Below are 25,729 nucleotides of genomic sequence, written 5' to 3'. Positions count from 1 at the left end.
TTCTTTCTGCCCTGCTTTCTTCGCTGATAATCAAATCTTTCCACTCCCTTCTTCAGTCTGTCTTTTTTATGATGATTAAATGTTGCCAATACAATCTTCTCTGGCTTATTTTTTTTTTTATCCCTCTCATATGACTGCAATAATTAATATCCACTTTCATTTCAATGGCTCAGAAATATTCTAGGATATTTTAATTCTTAAAATGCTTTTGTTTTGAAAGACTTTATTTTGTTTTTAAAGACTTTATTATGGAAAATGACAAACGTGTACATCTATAGAGACTATTGTTGTGAATATTCAGGTTCAAATAATTATCAGCCCAGGGCCTATCTTGCTTCACCTCCACCTCTCTGCCCCCGTTCCCGGGATTATTTGAAAGCCAATCCCAGATGTCATATTACCGTAAAGACGTTTTTAATGTCACCAGAAGGAGCTCTCTCCACACCCCCAAAGTCGGTTTCATCTATTGGCTAAGGAATTGCAGAATGGTGGGAGGCTTCACCAATGCTAGTGCTAGGGAAGAGGGAAGAGAGCTGGCTCCATACTTGTCACTAAGGCAAGGAGCCCAGCGTTGCAAATGAAGCTCTCCTCTTCACATCAGTCTTCTTTAACCCTGTGTGGCTCGTCTTATTAACTCATCAAATGTTTGAGAACCTACCGTGTATAAGGTACAGTATATTTTTTCTTTTGGTGAGGATAGTTTCATTGATCTGATGTAGACCAGATCTCAACTTGCATCAGAATCACCTTGGTATGTGTGTTGGGAAGGGGTGAGTGGGGTGGGGGTGGGGGGTCTGGTAAAACATAGATGACTACGCCCCTCCCTCGGAGTTTTCGATTCAGCAGATCTGGGGTGGGAATTGAGAATATGCATTTCTGGTTAGTTCCTAGGTGAAGGTGATGCGGCTGGTCCAGGACCAGACTTTGGGAACCAGGGATGTAGATGTGAGGTGCTCCTGCCATCTGGTGGACACAGAGGTCACTACACCGAATAGGGCCTGCCTGTGTTGGAAGCCCAGCAACACACAACATGGTTTTTTTTCTGTCAGTGATCTGAGCATTGTCCATCTATAAGCTACAAAATGTACTCGCCATCTCTTTATCTCCGTGTAATATCAGCTCCAAGGGGGCACAGGGGTGATAGAGATTAAGAGTCGAGACCACTATTGACAGACTCGGGGCTGAGCTCAAAATGGACAAACAGGGGAAACTTGTAAAGCAATGACAGTTTCTCCTTAAGTTTCCCCTCATAGTCAGCCCGCCTCTATTTGCTCTTTAATTCGCACCAAGGTGTTGATGTTTCAATGTATCATCTTTTCTAGAGCAATTTCATTAAAAAAAAAAGACAGGCCCGAGAAGTTTGCAGTTTAGACCAGAGAAGTGAAGTAGAAACTGGTGGGAACCTTCTGATTTCTGTGACTGTAACCGCTAGTTGTGTGAGCCAGATTGAGAGGAGAAGATGTTATTATCATTACTGTTTTCGGGTGGAGGAACAAATTATTGGTACAGACAGAGTAGTAAATCCTCATCAGTGATTCCCCGAGTCTATTTCCCATTCATCCTCCTCTCCTGAAATGCTTCTGCTGTAAAGTGTTGGCCAAGGACAGTATAATGCTTTACTAATTTTATGTTTTATGTGTAATTTCATTAGGAGTAAATGTTAGCACTACAGTCCTTTTCTTAGTATTCAAGATTCAGAATATTTGCTTGGGATAAAATGTGAAACTCAGACATACATGTGAGCCAATCCAGAGTCGAAGTGAAATGATAGCAATAATTTAAATCGCTCCAAATAACTAACGAGATTTAGGATTAAGTCCAACTAAAACAAAGTTAAATTAAATTCATAACAAAGAAAGTTCTCTAATTGTGGGCTTTCCGAAAAGACCCAGTTCAGTTATTTAGGAGCTAATTATCAAGAGGATTATCTGAAGCTAGTTTGTCGTCTTTTCCTCCAAGGCCGGCAATGTTTGAAGCATTTGACTGTTAGCACCTTGTTGGAAAGGGAGCTGGGACACTCCAGGCCCCGCTATTTGTCCCTTGGCTTTCCTGGAAAGCGGGGGTTGGAAGAGGAGGTAGAGAGGCTCTGGGGAAGAACATTCAATTATTGGCTCATGGAGAGTTGTACACACTTTGTGTGTGTGTGTGTGTGTGTGTGTGTGTGTGTTTCACACACTATTCATTTCACTCACCTGGAATAATCAAGATGTGCTTGCATCTGGCGTAATTTTAAAATGTTCTGATATAATATATGCTGTTTTTTATGACTTTGTCTAATTTTTATTTCATCAGCCTACCTTATTCTGTATTTATTTCCTCCCACAGATTTGTCTTGTGTGAGTTACATGCCTTATCTTCTGGAACTTAATGCTTCTCAAAATAAACTGACTACATTCTTCAATTTCAAGCCACCCAAAAATCTCAAGGTAGATCAATACATCGATTACGTATGTTAACTTGTTCGCAAAGTACGTTAATAAACAAAACGGCACTAAAATAGAAAATTCAGAGAGAATAAGATGTAGGTTTAAATAGCCTAAGTGTCTGAAATGAAAGAAAAAGGGAGAAGGGTTGATTTTGGAAAATGGAGGCGGTCTGTCAATAGAGAATCTTTTTACAAAGCTTTGCTAAAACCTAGTGTTCAAGCCAAAGAACTAAGTCCTTTCTGTTCTCTCTCCCTCATTTAAATACTAGTTATTATTTGCATGTTTTTATTAGTGCAGAATTGAACTCTGAACAAGGTTTGGGGGAGCGGCTTGTGCCTCAGCGTGCACACAGGTCACCTGGGGTTCTTGTGGAAATGACACCGACTCAGGAAATCTGGGGTCGGGCCTGGGCTGTTATTTCGAACAACCTTCATGGACCGCACTTAGACGGACAGGTCGCGGAGCAGTCGTTCCCAGACTTTTCTGCATGCTGCAGTCGCCCAGAGAGTTTTAAAAACCACCGATGCCTGGATCTCACTGCCAGAGATTTCGATTCAAGTGGTCCAAAGTAATGATGGGGCGTTGGAATTTTTAAAAGAACATTATCGCGGCTCTAATGTGCCGACAAATTTGGGAAATGAAACAGTGCCACAGAGTCTGGGGTTAGTGTTCTCCTATTGGACTCAAATATTTATTTTAAAAGTTTTTTTTTTATGTTTAGGAATGAACATCAACTATTGCCTTTTATTAGCTACTAGTTTTATTTCATTTACAAACCAAATTAACTTAAATCTACAATATCCTGCCGGTGTTTGCACAGATGTGGATTTTGAGACCTGACGTTGGTCACATGACCTGACGTGGTTCACACGCCAGTGTGACGTCCTTCCTAATTCTTCGGCTGCTTCACATCCTCCTTTTTTTATCAATAGTGGGTTCCCTCCCGCCTTTGAAATTATAGCTATTGCTAGGGTGACTTTCCTTTGTCCAAATGAGGTGCCCGCTGTGACCCCGCGTGGGACCACAGGTCTCCGCGTTCTCAGGAATTGCGCTTGAGGAGCTGCTGTCCTGCTTGGCCCCAGCCCCAGGGGACTCAGTCCTGGCAGCAGCTGACCTCTCCCCTGGGAAAAACTTCCTTGGAGTTTCTTCCATTCATACCCTTTCCTCACCCTCTCATAAAAAGATGCCACAAATGAATAAAAACATATCAGATACCTCATATTTTTTTTAAGAGAGGTTTCAGGTTCACAGCAAAATTGAGAAGAAGGCGTAGATTCCCCACATTCCTCCTGCCCTCACTCAGGCACCGCCCCCCGCCCCCCATCAGCCTCCCTCGCCAGAGTGGTGCTGTTTGTTAAAGCTGATGGACCCACACGGACGCATGGTTGTCACCCAAAGTCGTAGTTTACGTTAGCGTTTCTCTCGGTGTTGCACATACTAGGGGTTTGGACAAATGCATAACGACATTTGGATGGACGTATATCCATCATACGGCAGATACCCCATCTTTAAAGTTCCTGGAGAATTAAGAGCAGCTATACCGGTGACTTAGAGAACTGCTCGTACATGTCATACCACCCAGTGAGTGGCTGGGGGAACCCTGTGTGAGCCTGGGGGCCCGACGAGGGTGGGGGTGGGGTGGGGTGGGGTGGGGCGGGGCAACAATTGAGGCCACCTGGTGTTTCCAATGCAATGTCTTATTTAATCCTCCCAACAAAGCTGTGAGGCTGCTGGAATGGTCCCAGTTTACAGATGAGGGCGCTGAAATACCGAAAGGTTGAGTACCTAATCTTCACTGGGAGGTACAGGGCCGGAATTGAACCCGATGGCAGAGACCCAAAGCCTGTACCTTCCCAGTGAACCAGGCTTGTATACAATGTCCCACCCTCTGGGGAAGCTCTGCTTCCCTTTTATTGTCTGTAAACCTCATGCCACAAACCAGAGAAAGCATACTTTTCCTAAAGAGCAGGAACTTGTAATTCCACTCTTTTCGGCATTTCCTAGGATGCTTTCGCTCTTGGTGAAGAAGGTTCATTTGATTTGACGGGCCCTTGCTCCCAGTTCTGGTGTCCAGTGCAGCTCCCAGTGGGAGTCAGAGCAACGTCGTAACCCTTTTCAGGTCTCTCAACACACCCGGAGGCGCAGGTGCCTGGAGGACATAGTATTGGCACATAGGTGTAGTTGGATAGATAGCAGGAGGAGATGCGTGTGTGGCAGAAGACCGAAAGGTGTTGATGAAAAAGTGCCAATTACAAGTAAGCTCAGAGAGTTATGTTTGTTTCTAGTCTGTCATTATTATGGAGAAGAGAAAAAGGGAACATGAAACGCCATTTACATCATGACAACGGCCTTCTTATTTCAGTCACAATATGCATTTTGCAAGCTGCAGTTTGTACTTGCAGGAGGGTCTGTGCCCCGGGATTTTTTTTTTTGACTTCACTCCGTCGGCACGCTTCTGTTCCCACGCCCCCTTCGCCTGGGTTTCGCGGCCGTCGGGCGCAGCCTTCTCGCTGTGCTGTGACCGCCTGAACCTGTTTTCTCCTCGTACCACTTGGGTCGTTTTTAATTGTTCTTCTTTTTAGAATTCAATATGTAGAGTTTTTAGTGTTTAAAGTATTTAGTAGTTAATGCACTGCTAAAATAACGTGAATACATTTGGGGGATGGAATCCTGTTTAAAAGGGTACAAAAATTTAAGAATAGTGCTTATTATAGAATTGGTTGATCTTTTGCAGCAAAATGACTATAATGTGTCCAGTACATTCTCAATGCAGTGTTTCTAAGAAGTTCGGATTTTCATTGCTTTTTTTTTAAAAAAAAAAAATCATTGTTTAGTCTTTGCCAGTAGGTGAATAATTAAATAAAATTATTTAATGCTGTATTTCTTTAGTCTCATATTTTTGACTAGGAACAACTGATGTTACTGAAAATGTTTTTCTAAAATAGTTCATGTTGAGAACGGGTGTTAAATTAAAGAGGTATATAGCCTGAGGAATGAGTAAGAAAGATTTTTCTGGCGTTTAGGGGGTGACATGGGAGAATATATCAATATAGAAATAGAAAGGCAAAGAGAAACAAGATATGCGTATAAACGAAGTGAAGACAGCTTAATGGGCATTAGAGAATCTTAAAGAAATAATGATAAGTGAGGGAGAAATCGAGGTAAATCCTGAAGATCAAGAAAGTTTAAAATAAATGCCGAAATGGGGAGAGCAGCTGCCGGAACTGGGTGTTCGGGTCGTGGGGATGGATGTCTGCTCTGGCCATGAGGACGGGGTCTCCATCGCAGACGCTCTCAAAGCGGACAGACAGCATCCCAGCTAGAAAATGATGCATTGTTGGTAGCTATCTTACCCTTAGTGTGTTTTCAATAACGAATTCTAACTCTACACCCAGAAACACATTCCTCTTGCGCATTTAATTATCGTGGTTAAGATGAATGAAAAATAAAGTATGACGTATTGTTCTCTTTTTCTCCTCAGAAGGTGGATTTTTCCTGCAACCAAATTTCTGAGATGTGTGATTTGTCAGCATACCAGGCTCTCACTAAACTAATTCTGGACAGTATCCTTTGAATGAGTAAAGGGGAAATTTTGGTTAATAGAGCCATTAATAATTGTGTACCAGATGATATGGAATGGTACCAGATAAGCAGTTTATCAGAGATGGGTTACTCATTTAAATGATTAAGAATTGATATTCACAAAATGAGGGAAGATATTTTTATCTACCAAGGAATAAGACTGCAAGTCAAAGCTTACACCTGAAAAGCTAAGTAAGATAGTCATTCTGATAAATGTAGGCTTATTTTTAATTCTAGAACCAGATAAGACGTTCTGTTTTAAATGACTACTTTCTTCAAATTTACTTAAACTTGCATTCTAGTTTATATAAATTCGGCGTCTGAAAATCCAGATGTAGTCATAAAGAAAATTAGTAATTTTTTATTTTGCAAAAGAATTCACACTAAGGTTCTCTAGCGTATTTAAAATATACTTTCATTAAAAAAAATAATAATAATAACTTGATTTGCAGCCAACCTCAGGAACAGGTGCATTGCATGACTCAGGCTCCCATGCAAACAGCACCTGCTCTGAGGTAGGCATGCCCCAGCTTCTGGAGTCGACGGGGTTAATGGGGGATCTGTGAGTTTAATGAGCTTGAGTCTCTTCTTTACACCAGAGACCAGTGTTCTCTGGGTGCTAAGGGAGCCAGCCATGCCTTCTAGTTCTCAGTAAGTATCTTTCCACCCACCTGAGGATTTTCGGGGCAGGGCGGGTACCTCATTCCAGGGATAGGACGGCAGCCAGCACACACTACGCTTGTAATAAGGCTGAGATGTGGGGAGGACGGAGGGTACCTTTTCTCGTTTTCTTTTTCTCTTTTAATTACAGTTGACATTCAATATTATTTTATATTAGTTTCAGATAGAAGGTACATTTTCTTGAAGGAAATGTACTGTAGGAAAAAACCTTTACTCAAATATGATGGAGAGCTTAGAACATAGGCCACACCCTTTAGAACTTGTATGTGAAAATGAGCAATTAGTGGACAAAATTTAAGAAACCTAAAAATACCACGGGTTGGAACACATAGATCAAGAGGATCTTTTTTTATCTTGCTTACGGGTATGAAATTAGTTCAACCGCTTTGGCAAACAGTTTGATCCTGTCTTGTAAAGTTGAACATCTAAAGCCCCTACGTCCTAGCATTTTTATCCCTACATATGGAAAGTTTAGCATACGTGTACCTGGAGGCTTATATAAGAGTTAAGAATGCTCATAGTAGCACTGCTTAAATAGCAGAAAAATTGAAACTGCCCTAATGCTCAATGATAGAGAAAGCATAAATTATGGTACACTCACACAAATAGCTTATCATACAGTAGTGAAAATGAGTGAACATATTTCCAGGCGGTAATCAGGAGGAATCTTACTAAAGTCAGATCATTTAGGTATAAAACCGATGGGGAAAGGGAAGAGGAGCTAGGCAATTCAGCATGGGGGTTAGCTCTGAGAGGGAGACATCATGATGCCACAGGAGAGGTGTGCAGAGGTAGATACCGGGTAATGTCCTCCTTGGGTTGAGGGTGCTGGTGATGGTGGCAGTGTCAAGACTCTTCATTACATCTTTAAAAGTAAACAGCAGGCCACGTATGGGCAAATGATTTACCTGCGTCCATTAAAACATTTAACAGCCTGAAAATTAGACATTAACTTCTGCGGAAACAATTATTTACCAAACCGTGGCTATGTCAGAATCCCCTGGAGGACTTGTTAGACACCTGTGGCTGGCCCCGTCCTCAGAGCATCCGATCGGGTGGGCCCGGGGTGGTACCAGAGATGCTGCGTCTCTCACGAGTTCCCAGGGAAAGCTGATGTTGCTGGAGGGAGGACCGTGCTTTGAGATCCTCAGCTCTGAGCTGCTGAGCCCCCTGTCACACCTAGCAAGGCATGCTTTCCTCATCTGCTGTCACCCGGCTGCCTGTCCTTTGTCGACTACTTCAAAAATTTGACTGTTATCTTTTTTAAACTTTTTATTATATTTGTTCAGGCTTTCCTTAGTGGGCTTATGTGACTTTTCTACTTGAGGGGAAAAAAAGGTGTCTTTTTCTATAAAACGAAGTTAAATAAAAGTATGATTATCAATATAAAAAAACAAAACAGAACAATTATTTAAAATAGAAACGAAATTAATCAAGCTAGTAATACTGACTTTGCAAGTAGGACATTATATTAATGCTTCAGAGTGAATTCAATAAATCAGCTTTATGGTTTATTATGCTATCTTGTCCTTCCATGTGTGAATAACTGGTGATTAATTGATAATCGTCATAAATTGCAAGATGATAAACTTTGCCAAGGGTAAGCAAATGTGTTTATTCTTGAGAAATGATACATTTTATTTCTACCTATAAATGCTAACTAGTTGTTCACTGGGATTTATTTTATGATTATAGACTCATGGAATTATAAAAAGTGATTCACAGACTGTTTAGATCCAGACAGCTCTTTAGAGATCATCTAGTGCTAACCGTTATTTTATAGGAGCTCAAGGCCCAGGGAGATTCAATGACTTGTCCAAGATTATTTGGTAAATGGTTGAACTGAGACAACCTTCTAGATCGCTTCGTTTTTCCCATGTTGCAATTTATTGAGTAATTACTGCTTTTATCACATCGCCATTTAAAGTGTATGCGGGCCGCATTTCTTAGAGAGTTTCACTCCTATAGTGAAGAACATTTTTCACTGGAAAGGTAATATAGATCTTTCAGGATTGGTTTTGATTAAAACCATCATTGGGGTTCTCGCCGCTAAAGAGAATGGTGATGGATTCCCTACTTATTTCTCAGTAACTGTTTTCCATACACCCGAACCATATTTTATGATCGTAGACAAATGAATAAGAGTGAATTCTGAACTAGTGAATAATTCATGTCAAGCACTGTGCCCTACTGACAGCATCGCCAAAACGTAAAAATATATCGTTGGCCTTTTCCCTAGCTGTAAAGTTATCTTATGTGCCACCGGGTTCCAGTCAGTCTTCACAAGGATCTAAAATTCCACGGTAAAAGGTTTATTCACAGAATAGAAAGCTTTAGAGCCAGAATTGCACTATGTTTATTATGGATTCTTCAAGTCTCTCCTGATAGTGGCCTTTTAAAATCAAAACATACAGAAGAGGATTGACCTGGTAAGCTAATTCATCATAATAGATTATATTTCTTCCCATCAAAAGTACCAAGACCTAAGAAAGACAATGAAAGAGTAATGTCAGGAGGAAGGGCAAGTGACATTTCTTGAAGGTTTTTAAAAACAGGAGGTTGGAGAGAGAAAGGTATTCCTGAAAGCAAGCTATGAATTTAGAGCTCTTAGGAACCAGTCCTGTATATTGACCATTGTCGTTGCTGGCTGTCACATAGGATGTGACTGTGGGCGTCATCGGGGACAAGCTGCAGTGCCACCATTAAAAGGACTCTTTACTCAGGAGCCTGACCAAATTATAGTGCCTGGCATTCCTGGGCATTTAAAGGGGACCGAGGAGTTGGGACCTAAGAGACATTTTTTTGATGCGAACGTGTTTCTCAGCAGAGATGCCCAGTTGGTTCCTAACCCTTAGCCCAGTGTGGTGAGTCTCGGCAGTGGGAGCTGCCAAAGCTGTGGCCATGGTTGCCGTGATGCCTCTGTGTTCCTCCTGCTCACGGCGCTGGCAATACTAGTTTCATAAAACATGACTTGCCGTAGACAGAGCTGCTCAACTGGATGTACCAAGGGAACTGTGGTTAGCCTCTAACGTCTTGGAAAATTACTGTGCACACAAATAAACAAGCTTTCCCTTTCAATTCTCATTATCTCTTTATAGTTTCAAGATTCTTGTTTTCTAGTTTTCTGATCCTTGCCTGCTTCTCGTGGGAAGGCTTCCTGGCTCAGCTACCCACAAACATCGGTTATACTCTTTGTCATAATTCAGAGTATCTTCAGTTCATTTGGAGCAGAGCAATCAGGACCCTCATGTTCCTGAAATGTGACTTAAAGTCTATTGCTCCCTCTGCTAAATTGAGACAGATGGCCATCCAAAGTTTTCCTTGCCAGAGACCGCCTACTCAGAGAATATTTTATTTCCTCTATGGCTGTGTGAGAGTTTAATATCCTGTTTCGTACATATCACATCCTTTGTTATAATCGGTATCTGCAGAAATTTGGGGTTGGTTTGTTTGTTTTTTAGTGACAGAGTGATTATTTATATAGCCCAAAGAAAATGGCAGCAGAAAGGAGCATGGCGTTTTTGAGCGTAAACGTCTATTCGTAGAGCTGTTCTGGCAGAAAGCTTCGTGAAAGTCGATTCGAAAATGCGTATGACGACAAGCAGAGCCATAGCCATGGTTCTGCCCCGTGACTGAGTCTGAACGAAACCAACGCCAGGAATTTCCGCTTCATTTGGCAACATCTTCTCATCCTTGCTTCTAGGTTCCTAATTTCTTTCTGTGGCCTGGGTCTTTTCAGAATCAATCCTAGTCTCGAAGTTTCCATTTTGTGCTGTCGGCCAGGTGGTAGAGGGTGTGTGAGTCCTTGGCCTCACGTGCTTGTAATTTACTAGCGACAGCAATGCCTCGTAACCGTAGGTGCTTTATGCCTCCTTCAACTCACTCATACTCATGTCCCGATGCTTCCTCATGGTCTTACCTGGCAACCCGGTATTATCCTCGCTTTACAAATGAAACATCTGAGCAGAGAGTACTTAAGTCACATCGCTAGTAAGTAGCAGAGTTAAGGTAACTGCAAGTAATTATGAGGCAAAATATATGGTTTTGTGATGCTTATGATTCTTTCCTTTCTAAAAAGGTTGATTCTGTGATTCATGGAAGGAGATAGCTCAGGGGTATGAAACTAACCAGAAAGGGCTGTGAGGAAGGAATGGTTTGTCTAGAGTGGACACCAAGAAGCAGAATTGCTGTGACATGTTTGTAATTATAGTAGACACGGCAAAAATGACTCCCAAGTGGCTCTCTCATAACGAACCCTCTTACCCAGGAGTGTGGAAGTATCTGCTCCTTAGAGACTTTAAATGTTTGCTAAGCTCGTGGATGCAGAATGGCACCTCGTCTTGTATTCTCTGACCGCAAGCGAAGCAGAGGACCGTTTCACGAGTTTATGAGCCGCTTGGATTTGCTGTTCTGGGCATTTCCTGGGAATATCCTGCGCATATTCTTTCTCCAATTTCTGTCAGGTTGACTTTTTTTCCTGTCAGTTTATGGTCATACTTTATACATTCTAGATAGCAGTCCTTTGTCACCTAAATATGTTGGGAATATGTTCTTCCAATCTATCATTTGTACTTACTTACATAATAAAAAAAAAAAATAAGAGAAAATAGGATCATCTGTCAAAAAGAAATAAGATATCGGTTTAATGTAAATGTTACAAAAGAAAAGAAAAAAATGGAAATTGAAATTGAAGTCATGAAGAATGTGAAGGGTTTAGAAAGGAATAGAAAAGCAGTATGAAAAATAAAAGGTATCGCTGCCAGGTAAGAAAGTTCTGGTGTATTCTAGAACTAGTCAGAAGATAATACAGAGGAGGTAAAATTAGAGAAGCCTCATTGGATTATAATGGGGATGGAACTGGATAAATAGGTATGACTTCAAGTGAAGGGCCTGAAATGCCAAAGTGAGAAATTTGGAATTTGTCCTGTGAGATGTTTTTCAATTGCAGCATGATATCAGTATTTCGAAAATATTAACCTGACTGCAGTGTGTGATGTGACTTGGGGACAGGATTTTAGGCGTATCCATTGGTGCTAATGCTGAGCTAAGTTGCGGAGGAGTAAATGAAAAGGAAGGGAATAATTAAAGAGATGTTTTAAAGCAGAAAATGCCAGGTCTTGGTGATTGACTAGATGCCCTGAAGATTATAAGTAGCTGAGAAAATGGTGACATCTCAGGCTGCTCTGGAAAGAAAACTTGGCTCTCGTGGGGAAGTGATATCAAAGCCTGAAGTTTGCCAAAGAGATCGAGGACGGAGAAAGGGGAGTAGAATGGGCGACTCTGAGATCGCAGTCTCAGGCAACTGCGAGGATGGAACGCAAGAGGTTAAAATTGGAGCGATGAATAAAAAATTAATCAGTAGTTGAGGAAATTAAGGCAGAATTTGGGCCTCGTTTATTTTACACTGAGAGGAGAAGCCAGTATATAGGGAGAGAAAGGGCTGTTCCTGTCCACGTCAGGGCACTGGTTTTTCTTCACCGCCCTCTGCTCGATGCCATTTCTCAGGCCGTTCCCCCGGTTCTGAGGAGGATGGAGCACGCTGCCCACTGCCTGTCCAGCGCAGGCCTGGGTCCTGAGGCCCTGCCTGTGGGAACGCGCGAGGGTTCCTCGTGGAGACCGAGGGACCAAGGAGAGCAGGCTGCCACGGGGTGGGGGGGCGTGGTGTGGGGAGGGTGGCAGGGCAGCAGAGCGGCAAGACATCTCCGAAGTTCCTTTCCCTCCGATTAAATGAGCCACGTATGAACGAATACAGATGCAGTAGAGCCACGCCTGCAGAACATGTCATTCGAAGTGGTGCTAACATTAACTTCTACTTTAACTTCCACATTTCAAGACTTCGCGTTCATCCTATAGTGGGCATGTAATTAATTCTGCTCTGTTTGTGCTATCGTCCGATTGAACACCGATTCCCTCTTTTTGTCAAAATGTTTCTAACAACATTTTCCTTAAACGTGGTCATGGTATATAGACAATGAGATAGAAGAAATCAGTGGCTTGGAGCTGTGCAGCAACCTGACTCACCTTAGCTTGGCCCAAAACAAGATCACAACGATTAATGGCCTAGGCGTGTTACCCATCAAAATACTCTGCCTGGTGAGTCTAACAAACAATGTTACTCTTTAGAAGTAAGAGTTAATCTGTTAGTAAATGTATGAATAATAATTACTTAGGAATATTTCTTTTTATGAAAAGAATTCCTTAATGAAATGTTATCGTCTTCAGTTTGATTTGCTCCTTTTCATATCCAGGGTGTGTGTGTGGGGGTGGGGGGCCAGGGAGGGAGGGAGGGAGGGAGAGAGGGATCAGTATTTCATGCCAAAGCGAAGTGATTTTCTAATTTGGTATCCAAATTCCACTTTTAAAAAATTAACTATTTACACTGAGAAAGAAAAGTATGCTTTTAACAATTATTTAAAAATAGATTTTATAATGTTTTATCGATGAAAGAACATTTAAGCATATTTAGGCATGGTATTTATTGCTGTTAACACTTTGGCTTTCAAATGAACCATAAGATGTTCTCTGGGAATTGAATTTTGCCAGTCCTTTTATATTAATATATACCAGTCTCCAGTTCTGCCAAACCGGAATTAGTGCTAAGAAAAAATGAACAGTTCCAATCAGAGAGTTTAAACTTGTTTATTCTTTCCCATAGAGAGCATTCTTCTTAAGCTATGTGATGTGCTTTGTGACTGTGACTCAAAGAAAATACAGATAATTTACCAAAAAAATCAGCAGGATCATAGTAGTCCCAAACACACAGTATTTCTGAAATAATTACAGAGCTCACTAATTTGGTGGGGGGGGTGATAATATAGTTTGTAGATTATCCAAGATTCTCTCTTCTTCCTTTCCTCCTCCCTCCTACTTAATTTTTTTAATTATTATTATTAGTTTCAAGTATACAGTACATTGGTTAGACATTTATATAGTTTATAAAACGATCCCCCTAATTGCTCTTCCCCTCCTACTTCTAAACCTCAGGTGGCTTTGCTGTTCTTTATTGTATCTATCGCAAAGTGGGCAGAGAGGATTTTAAACCATGAGGTGACAGTGTATTAATTTTCTATATGAACCATCCCACAGGAGAGTGTTGAACTGTTATTTGAAATGACATCTTGGGTTGTCTGCAGAATTTTGACATTCAGTAGACTATTCCTGTCTTATTTAACCACAACTAGCAGCTCGGAGTTCGAAGTGCTCTGCTAAGACCCCTCACCCCGCACAGTGAGTTAGGCGGGGGCAAAGCGCGGGTTCCCAGCACCAGGGATGGCAGCGAGGCGTGGCAAGGTTCCCTGATTTCCCAGAGGGGTCATGATTTCTGACCACTAAGGCACATTTAGCAAAGCATAAGTGAAAATGAATTCGATAAGTTGGATTATTGCAAATAGAAAAATTACCAGAGAAAGTCACACTTTGGAATCATGACGATCTGAAGGCGTCTTGGGAGCACGTGCTGCTGCATCCTCTGCCCGTGGAACCCTCTCCTTCTCCTTACGTGTCTCTTCTGTGCCGGCCTCCCGTTAACCTGCAGCGGGGCGCGGTGTCTGGAAAGGGATGGTGGGGGTGCGCTTAAGGGGACGAAAATCGAGCTCATTATTAAGAATAACAGCGCATAGCACTTTCGTCCTGAGAGTTTGTTTCAGTAACTCAATAAATCCACGCTGACAGCTTTGTTGTCTCGAGTAGCTTTTAGAAAGAAGCATGAGATTTATTTCTTTTTCTACAAATAGATTGAGATTGTTCTCAATCCCCGCCCCTACCACCCAAGATGAACTAGAAAATGCAGAATATGCCATCATTCATTTTCCTTAAAAATCTGAGAATAAGGTTTTCTCTTCCATATATTAATAAAATACATAAAGCGATACACATTTATGTCAGCAGTTTTTTAATGGTTTTATTTTTTTAATTTGTGGAATCAGGAGACTAATTGCCTTCCTACTGAAAATCATTCATTTTACAATTTACAGAAAAAAGAACAATTCACTGTCACATGAATAGTTAATTGTCCGTCATCAACTTTCATGAGGAATGTAAGGGGAAAGTGTGGTTCATTTACGGACCGTTGTGACGACCACCTCCCATAGCAAATAAGAACAACGCAGTTCAGATTTTAAATCGTATTTTGTCTTAGTAAGAAGCACTTGTCATTTCCCTCCCAAACTCGGAGCTGAAGAATATTTCTCATTTCACTTATTTAAGAAAATGGCCTCTTTCTAAAGGCCACCTTTACCCTACTAATCATGACAAAGCAAGCAAGAAGAACTGATCATGGATGCCCACATAGAGGAGTGATGTATCAGTTTCTCAGAATTGGATAAAGGGTTTGAATAGATGGCTTTCGACTCAGAAATTCTGTGATTCTGAATATTTCTCCATTCTGCTTTCTCTTATGACCATAGGGCATCTAATTAAACTTTTCTATGCCTCTCTCTACTCTTATGCATCTACCACTTTGAAAGCCATCAGAGACACTGTGAAGAATTATTACAGGCTATCTTCCACATCTACATACTTCAAAGTTCTTTGGGAAGAATATTGTATATAAATTTGATTTGTGGGCACATTTTAAATTGGATATCGAGGTCTTATTTCAATAAGTTAAATTAATATGGATATTATGTTAAGTTTAGTGTCATTTTTTTCTTTTCTATTACACTTCCTAGAACTTTTTTGAACTCCGAACAGTAGGAAATTTGGCCTAACTTAGGCAAACTGGGTTATGAGTATTTTTTCCTTCTTATAATGGAATTTTTCAAACATATAAAAAAAGGAAAATGGTTTAATGAGCCCATGTGCTATCACCCAACTTTATAGATTATCACCATTCTATTAATATATTTTAAAGAGCCATAAATTATATTAATAATGCAACTCTTGCTCATTATTAAAGTAAAATCATATGAAAAATAGGATGAAAATGAGATCTTGCCATTAAATGTACCAGGAAAAATATTGTAGATGGAAGAGAATACCATAATTTAATTTTTTAGTTTTTAAGTGCTTACTAAAAGTTTTGAAAGCTGAAAGATGAGCATAATGTGGCAGTCAGTGAACCCTCAAATTTCTCATTATTATGATTCTCAATTTAATCTAGAAGTTTAATTGTGGCGTATTCTTATACCTCAAGGTTAAGGAAACCAAGAAACTATGAGTATGTTAGAAAATGCAAGAAAACGGCAATTGCCGTTATCACCACAGTTTGTTGCTGTGCGTATATAGGGTTGGGGAAGAGGACGACTTTTGAGCCTTGAAACTGAGTCTTGAAACTTTCCTATGTGTCAGTCATGGAAGAACTCTGTCTGGTTTTCTATTGTTGCATAGCAAGCCACCCCCAAGTGCAGTGGCGTAGAGAAATTTTTTTAGCTAGCAGTTCTGCAAACTGAGCTGGATTCAGCTGAGTGATTCTTCCGCTGGTCTCGCTTCATTCAGTGAGCAGATTGGGTGAGGGCCAGGCTCAGCTGGGATGCTGGAATTGTTGAGTTTTTCCTCTCTTTAGTCTCAGAGCCCCTCTATGTGATCTCTCCTTCTCCATGTGACCTCTCCACAAATTATTTCCAATAGAGTAGTAGAGTTCTCACATTTCAGCTCATGGCTCCAAGACTCAAGAGGGAAAGCTGCCGTGCCTTCGTAATTCTTAGACTTGGAACTGGCACACGTCTGCCATATTCTTTTGGTTGAGGCGAGTCGTAGATCCAACCTAGATTCACGAGGAGGGAACTGCACTAGAGCATGTGTCAGACTGCCACAGCCCTCATATGAAATGTTCCTGAAACTAACAGTATTCAAGTGGTTTATTGTGATGCTGACGAAAGAAGAACTGCATTAAATTTAATGTCAAAAGATAAACCTTAGGCTTCAGGTTATGCAGTGTAAAAAGCTTATACGACCTAGCTTTTGTCTATCCTACCGATTTGAACATTTATCTTGCTTTAAGTTGAGTGAAAGCATGTATATGTGTTTAGGAAAGTGAATGACGAAAATGGGATGGGAGGTGGCAGACAAGAATGGCTAACTGATTTTAAGAGATTTGGGGTGGTTGGTCTCCGGGACGAAAACTTGTCACTGCGCTTTTCCCTACTAGAGGCCTTTAAGACACTGAGAGTATTTTATCAATTTTAGAGCCATAACCAGATTGAGAAGATCACAGGTTTGGACCAACTACAAGCCCTGCAGATCCTGGATCTGTCCCACAATCAGATCATTAGCTTCCAAGGCTTAGAGAACCACGACTTCTTGGAAGTGATCAACCTGGAGGATAATAAGGTAATGTCATACTTTGTACGTCTGGCTTTCAGTGTCTACGTTAAAAGGACATATTAGGACCCATTATTGGCTTCTCAAGGGCTGTTGCGTTAAATGCCGACTTAAAGATGTCATTCTTCTAAGCAATCGGTGAAGAAGGACTATTCTTTTTTTTTTAAATAACCACTTACAGTTTTTAATTTTGGAAAAGTCGATGGATCCTAATTACACTGTTGTAAAGGTTTGAGCTGCAACGAAGTGCACGTGGCTTTCTGAAGTAAATGTGTTCCTGTGAAATTTTGTGTAGAAACATAACATCAGGAATGTCTGAAATGTCACAGCAGGGAAATGTAGACATAAGGATAACCTCAGGCCAGCTTCCCATGCCCACCTTTTAAAGAGGAGAGACACAGGAGGTGAATTCTGATGTCCCACTAGGAACAAGAGTGTGTGTTTCCAGTCTGTATGAGTTGGGATTGGACTTTTTCAAATTTCTGTATCTGGCTCCGTGCACGTTACTTTACAGATCGTGTGAATTGGCTTTCACTCTTAATTACCCTTTATGTTTTAATAAAACACTGTAATCCTAATCGTGGTGTTTTAAGTTGGTACCTAGAGCTGACTTCTTATGCAATAAGACCTACTTTGCGATTTGATTCCTATTGAGGGCTCCATCACATTTTTGCAAAGGATTTCATAAGGACGTCAATCGTTCATTTCTTCTTGAAAAGCAAATGTTCTGCTGACCCTGAAGGAGACATTGTTCCTGATGGGGGTGAACTGTGACACTGCGCAGACATTTCCATGCGCGGCAGTGACGGGGCCGACCGGCTGTGTCAGATGACTCTTGCTCCAGTGAACTTCCATCGTCCGTCGGGTTTCTAAAAATTAAGAAAAGGCAGTCATTAGATCTGGAGAGAAGTGGACATTTCATCACAGACAGAACTGTTCCTCCTCCCTCTCATTTGATTTGTATGTTAAATGGTTTTGTCAACTTCTACAGTGAAGTCTAGTGGATGACTTTTGTTCACTGTGCTGTCTGTCTTCAGGAATCAGCGTAATCTCTCTCTCATATGGTTTTAGTGTCTTTTTCATGAAATCACCATTAACGCGATTCTCACGTGTATGCAAGGAGTGTTGGAAAAATAAAATGCACTTAGTGAATCCTAACCCAGTGCATCTCCAGATTCAGGAAAAGCAGTAATGCTAATACTAGTACTAACGATCGTGATACTCATTTAATACTTATGCACAAGGCTCTGTACTAAACACTTTACATGTCTCTCATTTAATCCTCATTATAACCCTCTTGTCACTGTTTACAGATGAGGAAACTGGGGCACAGAGAAGTTAAGTAACTGGCCCAAAGTGAGTTATTGAGCAGATAGCAGAGCCAGGGTCAAATACAGAACGGTTTGCCTCCAGAGTCAGTATTCTTAACCCCACAGGATAAGACAGTAAATGCAACGCCAGCGGCCCTCTCACCAGGAAAATGTATGACACGATGCTCCAGAGGAGTGCTTTCTGGTAACAATACAGTGCAAACCATAAATGCGAGCCACATACGCAATTTTAAACTTCCTAGTAGCCATAGTAAAAAGGTAAAACAGGTGAAATTCATTTTAGTAATGTTTAGCCCAGTACATCCAAAATATTATCATTTCAATGTGTAATCTACATTTAAAAAAATTATCGATGGGGTATTTTATATTCTGCTGCTTCGTAATAAGTTTTCGGCATCTGGCGTGTATCTTATACTTACCATAGATTTCGTTTCATCTTGGCCGTCCGTATTCCAAGTGCTAAGTAGCCACACGTGGCTAGTAAATACCATATTGAACAGTGCTGGTCCAGAATGACTTAACAAATAATATATTGTTCTCTTCCATTTCAAAAGACTTTCCAAATTATATTTGAAAAGTTTAAGGAAAAAAGGGATATCATTAAGTAAAGAAAGGAGTTGATAATTTTCAAATGTTAAAGAGGCTCCATTAAAAAAAAAGAGAGAGAGAGAAGTGGCCACATGTCCCAAAGCGGGGGAGCCTTTGACAACGATTGGGTTTGTAACAATAACACAATTCCCTGGATCCCACTGGGCAGGTTGGGGAGCAACCAGCGGTCCTTTGAAATATTCTTTGAGCCACCCAAAGATTTCCTCAGAGATTTCTCCAGTACTACTGAGACTGCTATGCGTGAGGGATGGAAAATTTATCATGTAAAAGAAACATAACATAGCTGCTGCTTAATGTGATGTTAGGAATGTTTTGTCGGTAGCACTTTCATCGGAATTATTTATTTGGTTTTCGCTGTTGAAACATAGCCACATCTTCAGGTGATCGCTTGAATATCTCTTTTAAGTTCCTTTGCAAATGTTTACTGTCAACTGAGGATTTGGGGGCCTTTGCCACTCTCTACACTTAGTCCCTGTTAGTTCAATGTCATTTCTATCATTTAAAACTTGTCCCCACAACGTCAATTCTATTATGACCTCATTCCTGTCTCCGAGAAGCAAGATTGGTCTGGAAGTTACTTAGGGAATGGCATTTTACTTTTCTGAGCCTTAGTGTCATTACTTCACAAATATGTCTGTCTGTCTGTCTGTCTATCTATGTAAAGGAAAAGCTTTAAAAGACCCCTTTAGGTCTAGATGGTGAGGCTTGGAGAACATGGCCTAGAAAGAAATGGCAAGCAATAAGGAGTCAGCTAGATTGCCCTCTCTACAAAGATAAAGTTGACAGGTTCCTCTGGAGGTTGAGGAGTAGCCAGCAGGGGCAGAGTAGGTTCTAGAAGACGAGCAGACTGAAATCTAGAGATCGGCTGTGCTGGTATGACATTTTTAGCAGCAGACGGCTGAAGTTCCTTTAAGAATATAACCTTTCTGGAAATATTTCACTTTCAGTCACTGGGGCTCTGTGTCCTTACCTCTTCTGTAATCATCTGTGACACAGGCAGCCTTGGTGCTCGGCATTTGAAGAGAGGAGACCAGAGGGTGGGTATGCCGTGGAGCAGGGTCTACGGGAGAGGGCGAGCACATGCACCCTTGAGCAGACGCGGGAGCTTGAAGCCCAGCGACTCCAGACCTGCTCCCCTCCGCCCCTCTCTGCTCTCAACAGCCTCGTCCTACTTGCGGAAGGACTGGGAGGGCCGCCGCTCCGTCTCATTTGACTCTCGAAAGGCTAGTGGTCCCAGCCGACACATTAGTGGTCGTATAATTCTGTGGAATCCGCGATCATTCTGCTCATGGTGTTGGCAGTGCTTTGAGATCTTCCCTTGTCAGTCACCATAGATGTCATCCCCCGCCAGGTGCACGGTGTTCCTGTTATGGGGCTGTACCAGGACTCATTTAACCACACAATGATGGAGTTTTTAGAAATTTACGATATTTTTAACTTTTACTAAAAACCTTTGAGCATTCTCGTATCTAATTTTTGCCTGTCTGACGATCCGTTCAGTCTAAACCTCCTGAAGCAGGGTAGCTGGTCAATAGCTTATGCACATATAACGCATCAGATTGCCCTTTAGAAAGAAAGAATATGCCGATTTTCACGCTCACCAGCCACGTGTGTAAGTACGCATGGCCAGGACTTGCTGGTGACACATACCGACTGCAAGCAAACAGCTCCTCCCAGCACAAGAGCTGTTTGCTAGAGGGAAATCGGCCCACAGTTTAAACCACGTTTACTGCTCCACCATCCTGAATACCGCAACGTAAAAAGAAATCGCTCCTTTCGTAGATGTTCACAGCAGCGGTCACATGGGCAGCCTGGTCATCTTATGGAGAAAAGCTGTGTTTAATAGCATAGCGTTTCCATAAGTAGATTCATGTGTGCGGGTTGTATATTCTAACTTAGAGTTTGCCTTTCATATTATATCTTTGAAAATGACATCCTCTGAACATGGCGCATGCGTTCTCTCCCCGATTCAGCTTTGGGAATCGTTTACATTTCAGCCGCGTCTTGTGGTTTGTGAACTCAGAAATTATCAGTGACTCTGCGGTTGGAGTTCTTTCACAGTGCATGCAGAAATGACTTGGGGAGAAATAGGAATGAAACGTGATTATGAATTTTTTTTTGTAGAAGTTCAATATCCGTATTTGAAAAAAAATTATAATTATGCTATTACAGGAAATCTGAGTAAAAGTGTTTGCCTTTAGTGGAAAATTCAAACATGTGGCAACCTAAGCTCTATCCTTGCTTAGATTAAGGAACTTTTTTTCCCTTACTTTTAAAAGTTGTGAGACATAACCTACACAGAAGAGAGTAGAAAACATCAGCGTACAGTTTAGCAAAATTTTGAAGGTGAACACCCTCGTCAAGAAACACGTCATACAGTCTTCCGTTTTTCTCTTTCCTTAAAATAATTATTGGGGAAAAAAAATGATAGAGCTACACACGTACATGCAGTAAGAAAGCTTCACCAGTCACAGATAACCAGACCAGCAGAAGCAGTGCTAGGGAGGGAAACTGGGCAGCTGGGGGCTAGGAAGGGTGGCGGGCAGCGGCGTGCGGAGAACCAGCAAGCCTCGCATGCATTTTTTTATCTGATTCTATGTACTATTTTATTTCTGCCTTAAAATAAGTGTGGCTGAGGTGAGGAACACCTCACCGTTCTCTAGCTAGAGAGGAGAAAAAAATGTGGCCGTGTGTATTCACATTTATGGAGGGGCATGCAATAATGCGGTGTAGCTTTGTGGAATTCTCATTAAAAAGCTGGATAGTCAACAGAGCAGTTTTTAAAATAAACTGAATTTAAAGGATCCAAAGTAGCTCCTTGTATATTATGCTTTCTATTATCTTTGTGCGTTCGGTATGTGTTGATATTTCGTTTCTTTGATTAAACAGATTGCTGAGCTGAGCGAAATTGAATACATTGAAAATCTACCTCTCCTTCGAGTGCTCAATCTTCTAAGAAATCCAATTCAGGTAAGAGTTCATTTCCATCAGCAGAGAACTCCAGGTCAGGTAAGAGACCATTTCTATCGTGGTGTGGGGGATGAGGGCTTTCTTGGGACTCTTCTTCAAGAAGTCCTTCTGATAAAGAATATCGGGAATGTGAGTACAGTATTTATCTTCATTCTCTATCTCTCAGGAAACAATTAGAAGGGTTAAGCAAGGTGTCGCACCCTGTGCGCCCTGCCAGTCAAAGAAAAGCCTGGCATGATCTGTTCTGTGCTATTGTTGGCTACTGATCCCAGATTGTAGTAGAGGTTACAGGAGGGGTTATTGAGACCGTGGGGCAAGGTCCTTTCACCAGAGGATGAGTGATGCTGGCGGTGTAGACAGAGTATGGTTCCTATTTTATAACAGGGGAGAAAAAAATCTAAGATTAGATACCTATTTGTCTGCATATAGCTGTGAAATCAGTGATGTTGGAAAATTATTGCAGAAAAAAAAAAGATATTTCCTGTGGATCCTTTACCTCTGGGATTCAAAAACCCGAGACTGTATTTCAGGCTCTCTTCGTTTCCATTGATGGACAATTTCTCCTGGTCTCTTTCCCTCCCTCTTTGTTCATTTGTCCTTCATTCCACTCTTCTACCTACATATACCCTTCACTTACCTTTCCATAGACTCTTGAATTTGTACCTTTCTTTTTGTGTGTAGTTTAATGAACATGTCCAGACAAGCAAAAATAAATAAATAAATAAATAAGGAAAGAAAGAAAAGAAAGAAAGAAAGAAAGAAAGAAAGAAAGAAAGAAAGAAAGAAAGAAAGAAAGACGAAAAATAAGATTTAAAAATAAAAACAATCCTCGGTATGGGCATCGTGGCAGGTAATTTAAAAGCATCTCTGAGAAAGAAAGCAGCAGGGCTCAGAGTGGCCAGCACCCACCAGTTTTGGGTCCAGGAAGTGTGTGGGCATGTGCATCAATAAACAGCACAAACCCCTTCTCCACACCTAACTCATTTACATGCACAAACTCCCTCCGATTTACATATTGAAGTGAAAAAGAGACACCTTTGTATATTCATTTCATGTATAGTCTCACCTATGGAAAAAATATATTATCCACTTATATCTTTCCCTTCAAAGAGATATAACTTAATCCAAAAAACTTTATAGTTCTAAAAGTCAGATTCCAAACACAGAAGAAGGGAGGGAGTCATAAGAAATTCGTTCCATAAATGAATATCATTTTGGTATTGTAATACATATTCATAATAAATGATACAAATTAATACAAAACAACACAAAGGAATAATAAATAATGGTAAAGTAATAATAAATAATGTTTCATCATTTGCTATATGAAACTTTGGAATTAGAAGGTAGGGTTGGAGTCACTGGCCATGGAAGCTTAGATAAAATGCTTTGCCTCATTGAGGCTTAGCTGTTTTTCTCGTTAGATGTGAAGAGACTCTTACCTGTCCTGTGTGCCTCACAGGGAGATTAACAAGATCACACATTGGAAGAGCTTTATAGGTTACAAGGCTGGTAAACGTGGAAACATAGAAACCTGTGAATGACGGGGTAGGTAGTAGGTGAGAGGCCTATGCTCGTGGAAGTAGCATGCTGGTATTTATTAATTTGGGGGAAGGAAGGGAATGAATAATCTCTCAATATTTTAAACAGGAGAAATCTGAATATTGGTTGTTCGTAATTTTTATGCTGCTACGACTAACAGAATTAGATCAGAAGAAGATTAAAGTGGAAGAAAAGGTATGTAATCGCATGACATCATGTGTCTGTAAGTTAATAAGCTGAAAAGCTCACGCTCCCTGCTGCAGGACCAATATCGCCAATAAACGGCACACACGTATTTATTCAGGGAGTGTTTCCTTGTCCATTTGAGATCCATTTAACCGTCCGCAGAGCCGAGCATCAGTGCAAACGCAGCGACAGCCCTGTGTTGGCACCGCGAGAAAACCAGCAGAGCAGCAGCAGCATGGCGGGCCGTTCGTTTAGATAACTGTAGTATTTGGAGGGGGTGGGGTGTATTCTGTCTGTGTCGCTCTAAAAATTCTTTTAATAATGAAATGCCTTATAAGGTCATTTCACCATACACCCAAAGGTATTCAAATGAATCAGTACACTGCTCTTTCAAATCCTTGATTCCGCTCTTGAAGATCACGATTCACCTGGACACACAGTTCCCGAGTGACCAGACCTTGAATGCCCGCACCTGCCTCCCCTCCGCCATCCCTGTGCTAGCTGCTTGGTCTCGCCTTAGTGACGGGCGACAGCTGAAATCTCCACTAATGAGGGGTTTCTTATGCTGGGTGCAAATTTGAGGTGGGAATGAAAACAGGTCTAAATATGTAGAGCGGCCGGTATGCCATCTCATAAATGCCTTTCTGAAATCTTGGTTAAAAATAGGTACAGCTGCGAGTCTGCTGTTATTCTCACACTCAGAGGCACTTATTAGATTTCTCTTTCCCTTTAACATTTTGGAGAAGGGAATAAAAGTTAGAACTGTGTAGTAAGGTGTGGGAGGTAAGGATAATGTATTTAGAGGGATGACAAAGACAAAGGGATAAACTATCGTACGTTATGAAGAAAAGGCCTGTCTCTGTGAACAGAGGACGTTTGCTGAAAGAAGAGGAAGTTTGGGTGGCATTTGAGATAATTGGAATAGTTCCTGGCGAGATAGCATGCAACGACCTAGAATCCTCCTTATACTAAAAGTTGAAATGTTTACTTTATTAGAAGTCATCTTGGACTTTAGAGGTTTTGTTTTTTGTTTTTGCTTTTTCCCTCTCAAACCAGAAAGTATAGAGAAGTAGAGGACCGAAGGACCTCAGCTCAGTATCTTAAAATAATTAGGAAAGGTAGAGTAGACACGAAGGCCAAGCACAAAGACTCGTGAGCGTGCGTTCAATTATTTCCTCTACCTGGATGCACACGCTTAGAATATTTCATTAAAGAAAAACCTAAGCCTTTCTTTTTAGAAATGCGGTTTGTTTCCCTTTTGCATTTCTAATTCCGGAAAAGGTGGCAGCAGTGAATAAATACAACCCTCCCCCGGAAGTGGTCGCCACCCAGGATCACCTGACCCACGTGGTCAACAGCCTGATGCAGCCGCAGAGGATCTTTGACAGGTAGGTACCGACTAGGGATGCGCGGGACGGCGTTTTCCCCAGCCCTCTCTTCTGTGACCCATTCCTTTCTCGCCTCCTCTGAGGGAAGGGGCTCATCCGCATTGTCTCAGTTACAGCCTGTTATCATCACATGCCTGAATATGGGCTCCCTAGGTGTTTTCCCAAGTGTCACGAAGAGTGGATTCCTCCTCCCTCTTTCATCTGGGCCCCCTGACATTGGACAGTGAAATAATAATGAAAAAAAAAAAAGTTTGTGAACTTATCTGCTGTAGGATAGAACCACAGACGTTTCTGATCATTTCTCTCCACTCTAAAATTTTCCTTGGCCGTGAGCGAATGCCAGATACCCCTTCAGAGAGCATCCCATCAGCGCAGATCGTTTTGGGAGTCCCCGGAAGGCAGCCCCGCGAGCCCGCGGGAAGCCTGGAAGAGCCCGTCTCATGAGGGCACCGAGCTGCACTCAGCCCTGCAGGGAGGAGTCGCTCAGCTTGGTTGAACACATGAGTAGTCTCTCACCTCTAAGTTCGAAGGCAGATCTACCAGGGTTTCTTCTTTCTTTTTAGACAATCTGTCAGAGCAGATGGCCATTTATGCTATAAGTATAACGCGGAAATTCTATCCATACCCAAAGGCGTTTTAAAAATACTTGTAAGATCTCTTGGTTATAAATGGCTTCTCGTCTTCATGTGATATTTGCTCTTGTACTTCACATGGTTGGTTTCCCACTGAGAGAAAAATGTTTTATTTTGCATCT

At 41.4% G+C, this 25,729-nt stretch overlaps 1 protein-coding gene across 9 annotated transcripts in view; it reads left to right on the top strand.

The window, feature by feature from the left end:
* The window catches only part of LRGUK (leucine rich repeats and guanylate kinase domain containing), a 95,252-nt gene that overhangs the window by 15,161 nt on the left and 54,362 nt on the right, over positions 1 to 25,729 (top strand). For all 9 annotated transcript variants that reach the window (XR_004954095.1, XR_004954094.1, XM_036231131.1 and 6 more), the window contains 7 exons: positions 2,326 to 2,426; positions 5,908 to 5,989; positions 12,658 to 12,782; positions 16,815 to 16,958; positions 21,779 to 21,859; positions 23,510 to 23,596; positions 24,869 to 24,975. Coding sequence is in view for 7 of the 9 variants with exons in the window: in XM_036231131.1 (XP_036087024.1) it covers positions 2,326 to 2,426; positions 5,908 to 5,989; positions 12,658 to 12,782; positions 16,815 to 16,958; positions 21,779 to 21,859; positions 23,510 to 23,596; positions 24,869 to 24,975 (727 nt within the window). In the remaining 2 variants the exon portion in view is untranslated. The remainder of the gene's footprint in view (positions 1 to 2,325; positions 2,427 to 5,907; positions 5,990 to 12,657; positions 12,783 to 16,814; positions 16,959 to 21,778; positions 21,860 to 23,509; positions 23,597 to 24,868; positions 24,976 to 25,729) is intronic.

The sequence above is a fragment of the Rousettus aegyptiacus genome, unplaced genomic scaffold (assembly GCF_014176215.1).
Source record: "Rousettus aegyptiacus isolate mRouAeg1 unplaced genomic scaffold, mRouAeg1.p scaffold_m13_p_13, whole genome shotgun sequence".
NCBI classification, from domain to species: domain Eukaryota; kingdom Metazoa; phylum Chordata; class Mammalia; order Chiroptera; family Pteropodidae; genus Rousettus; species Rousettus aegyptiacus.
Note: the sequence above shows the minus strand (reverse complement) of the source record. Positions and strands in the feature narration are given on the sequence as shown.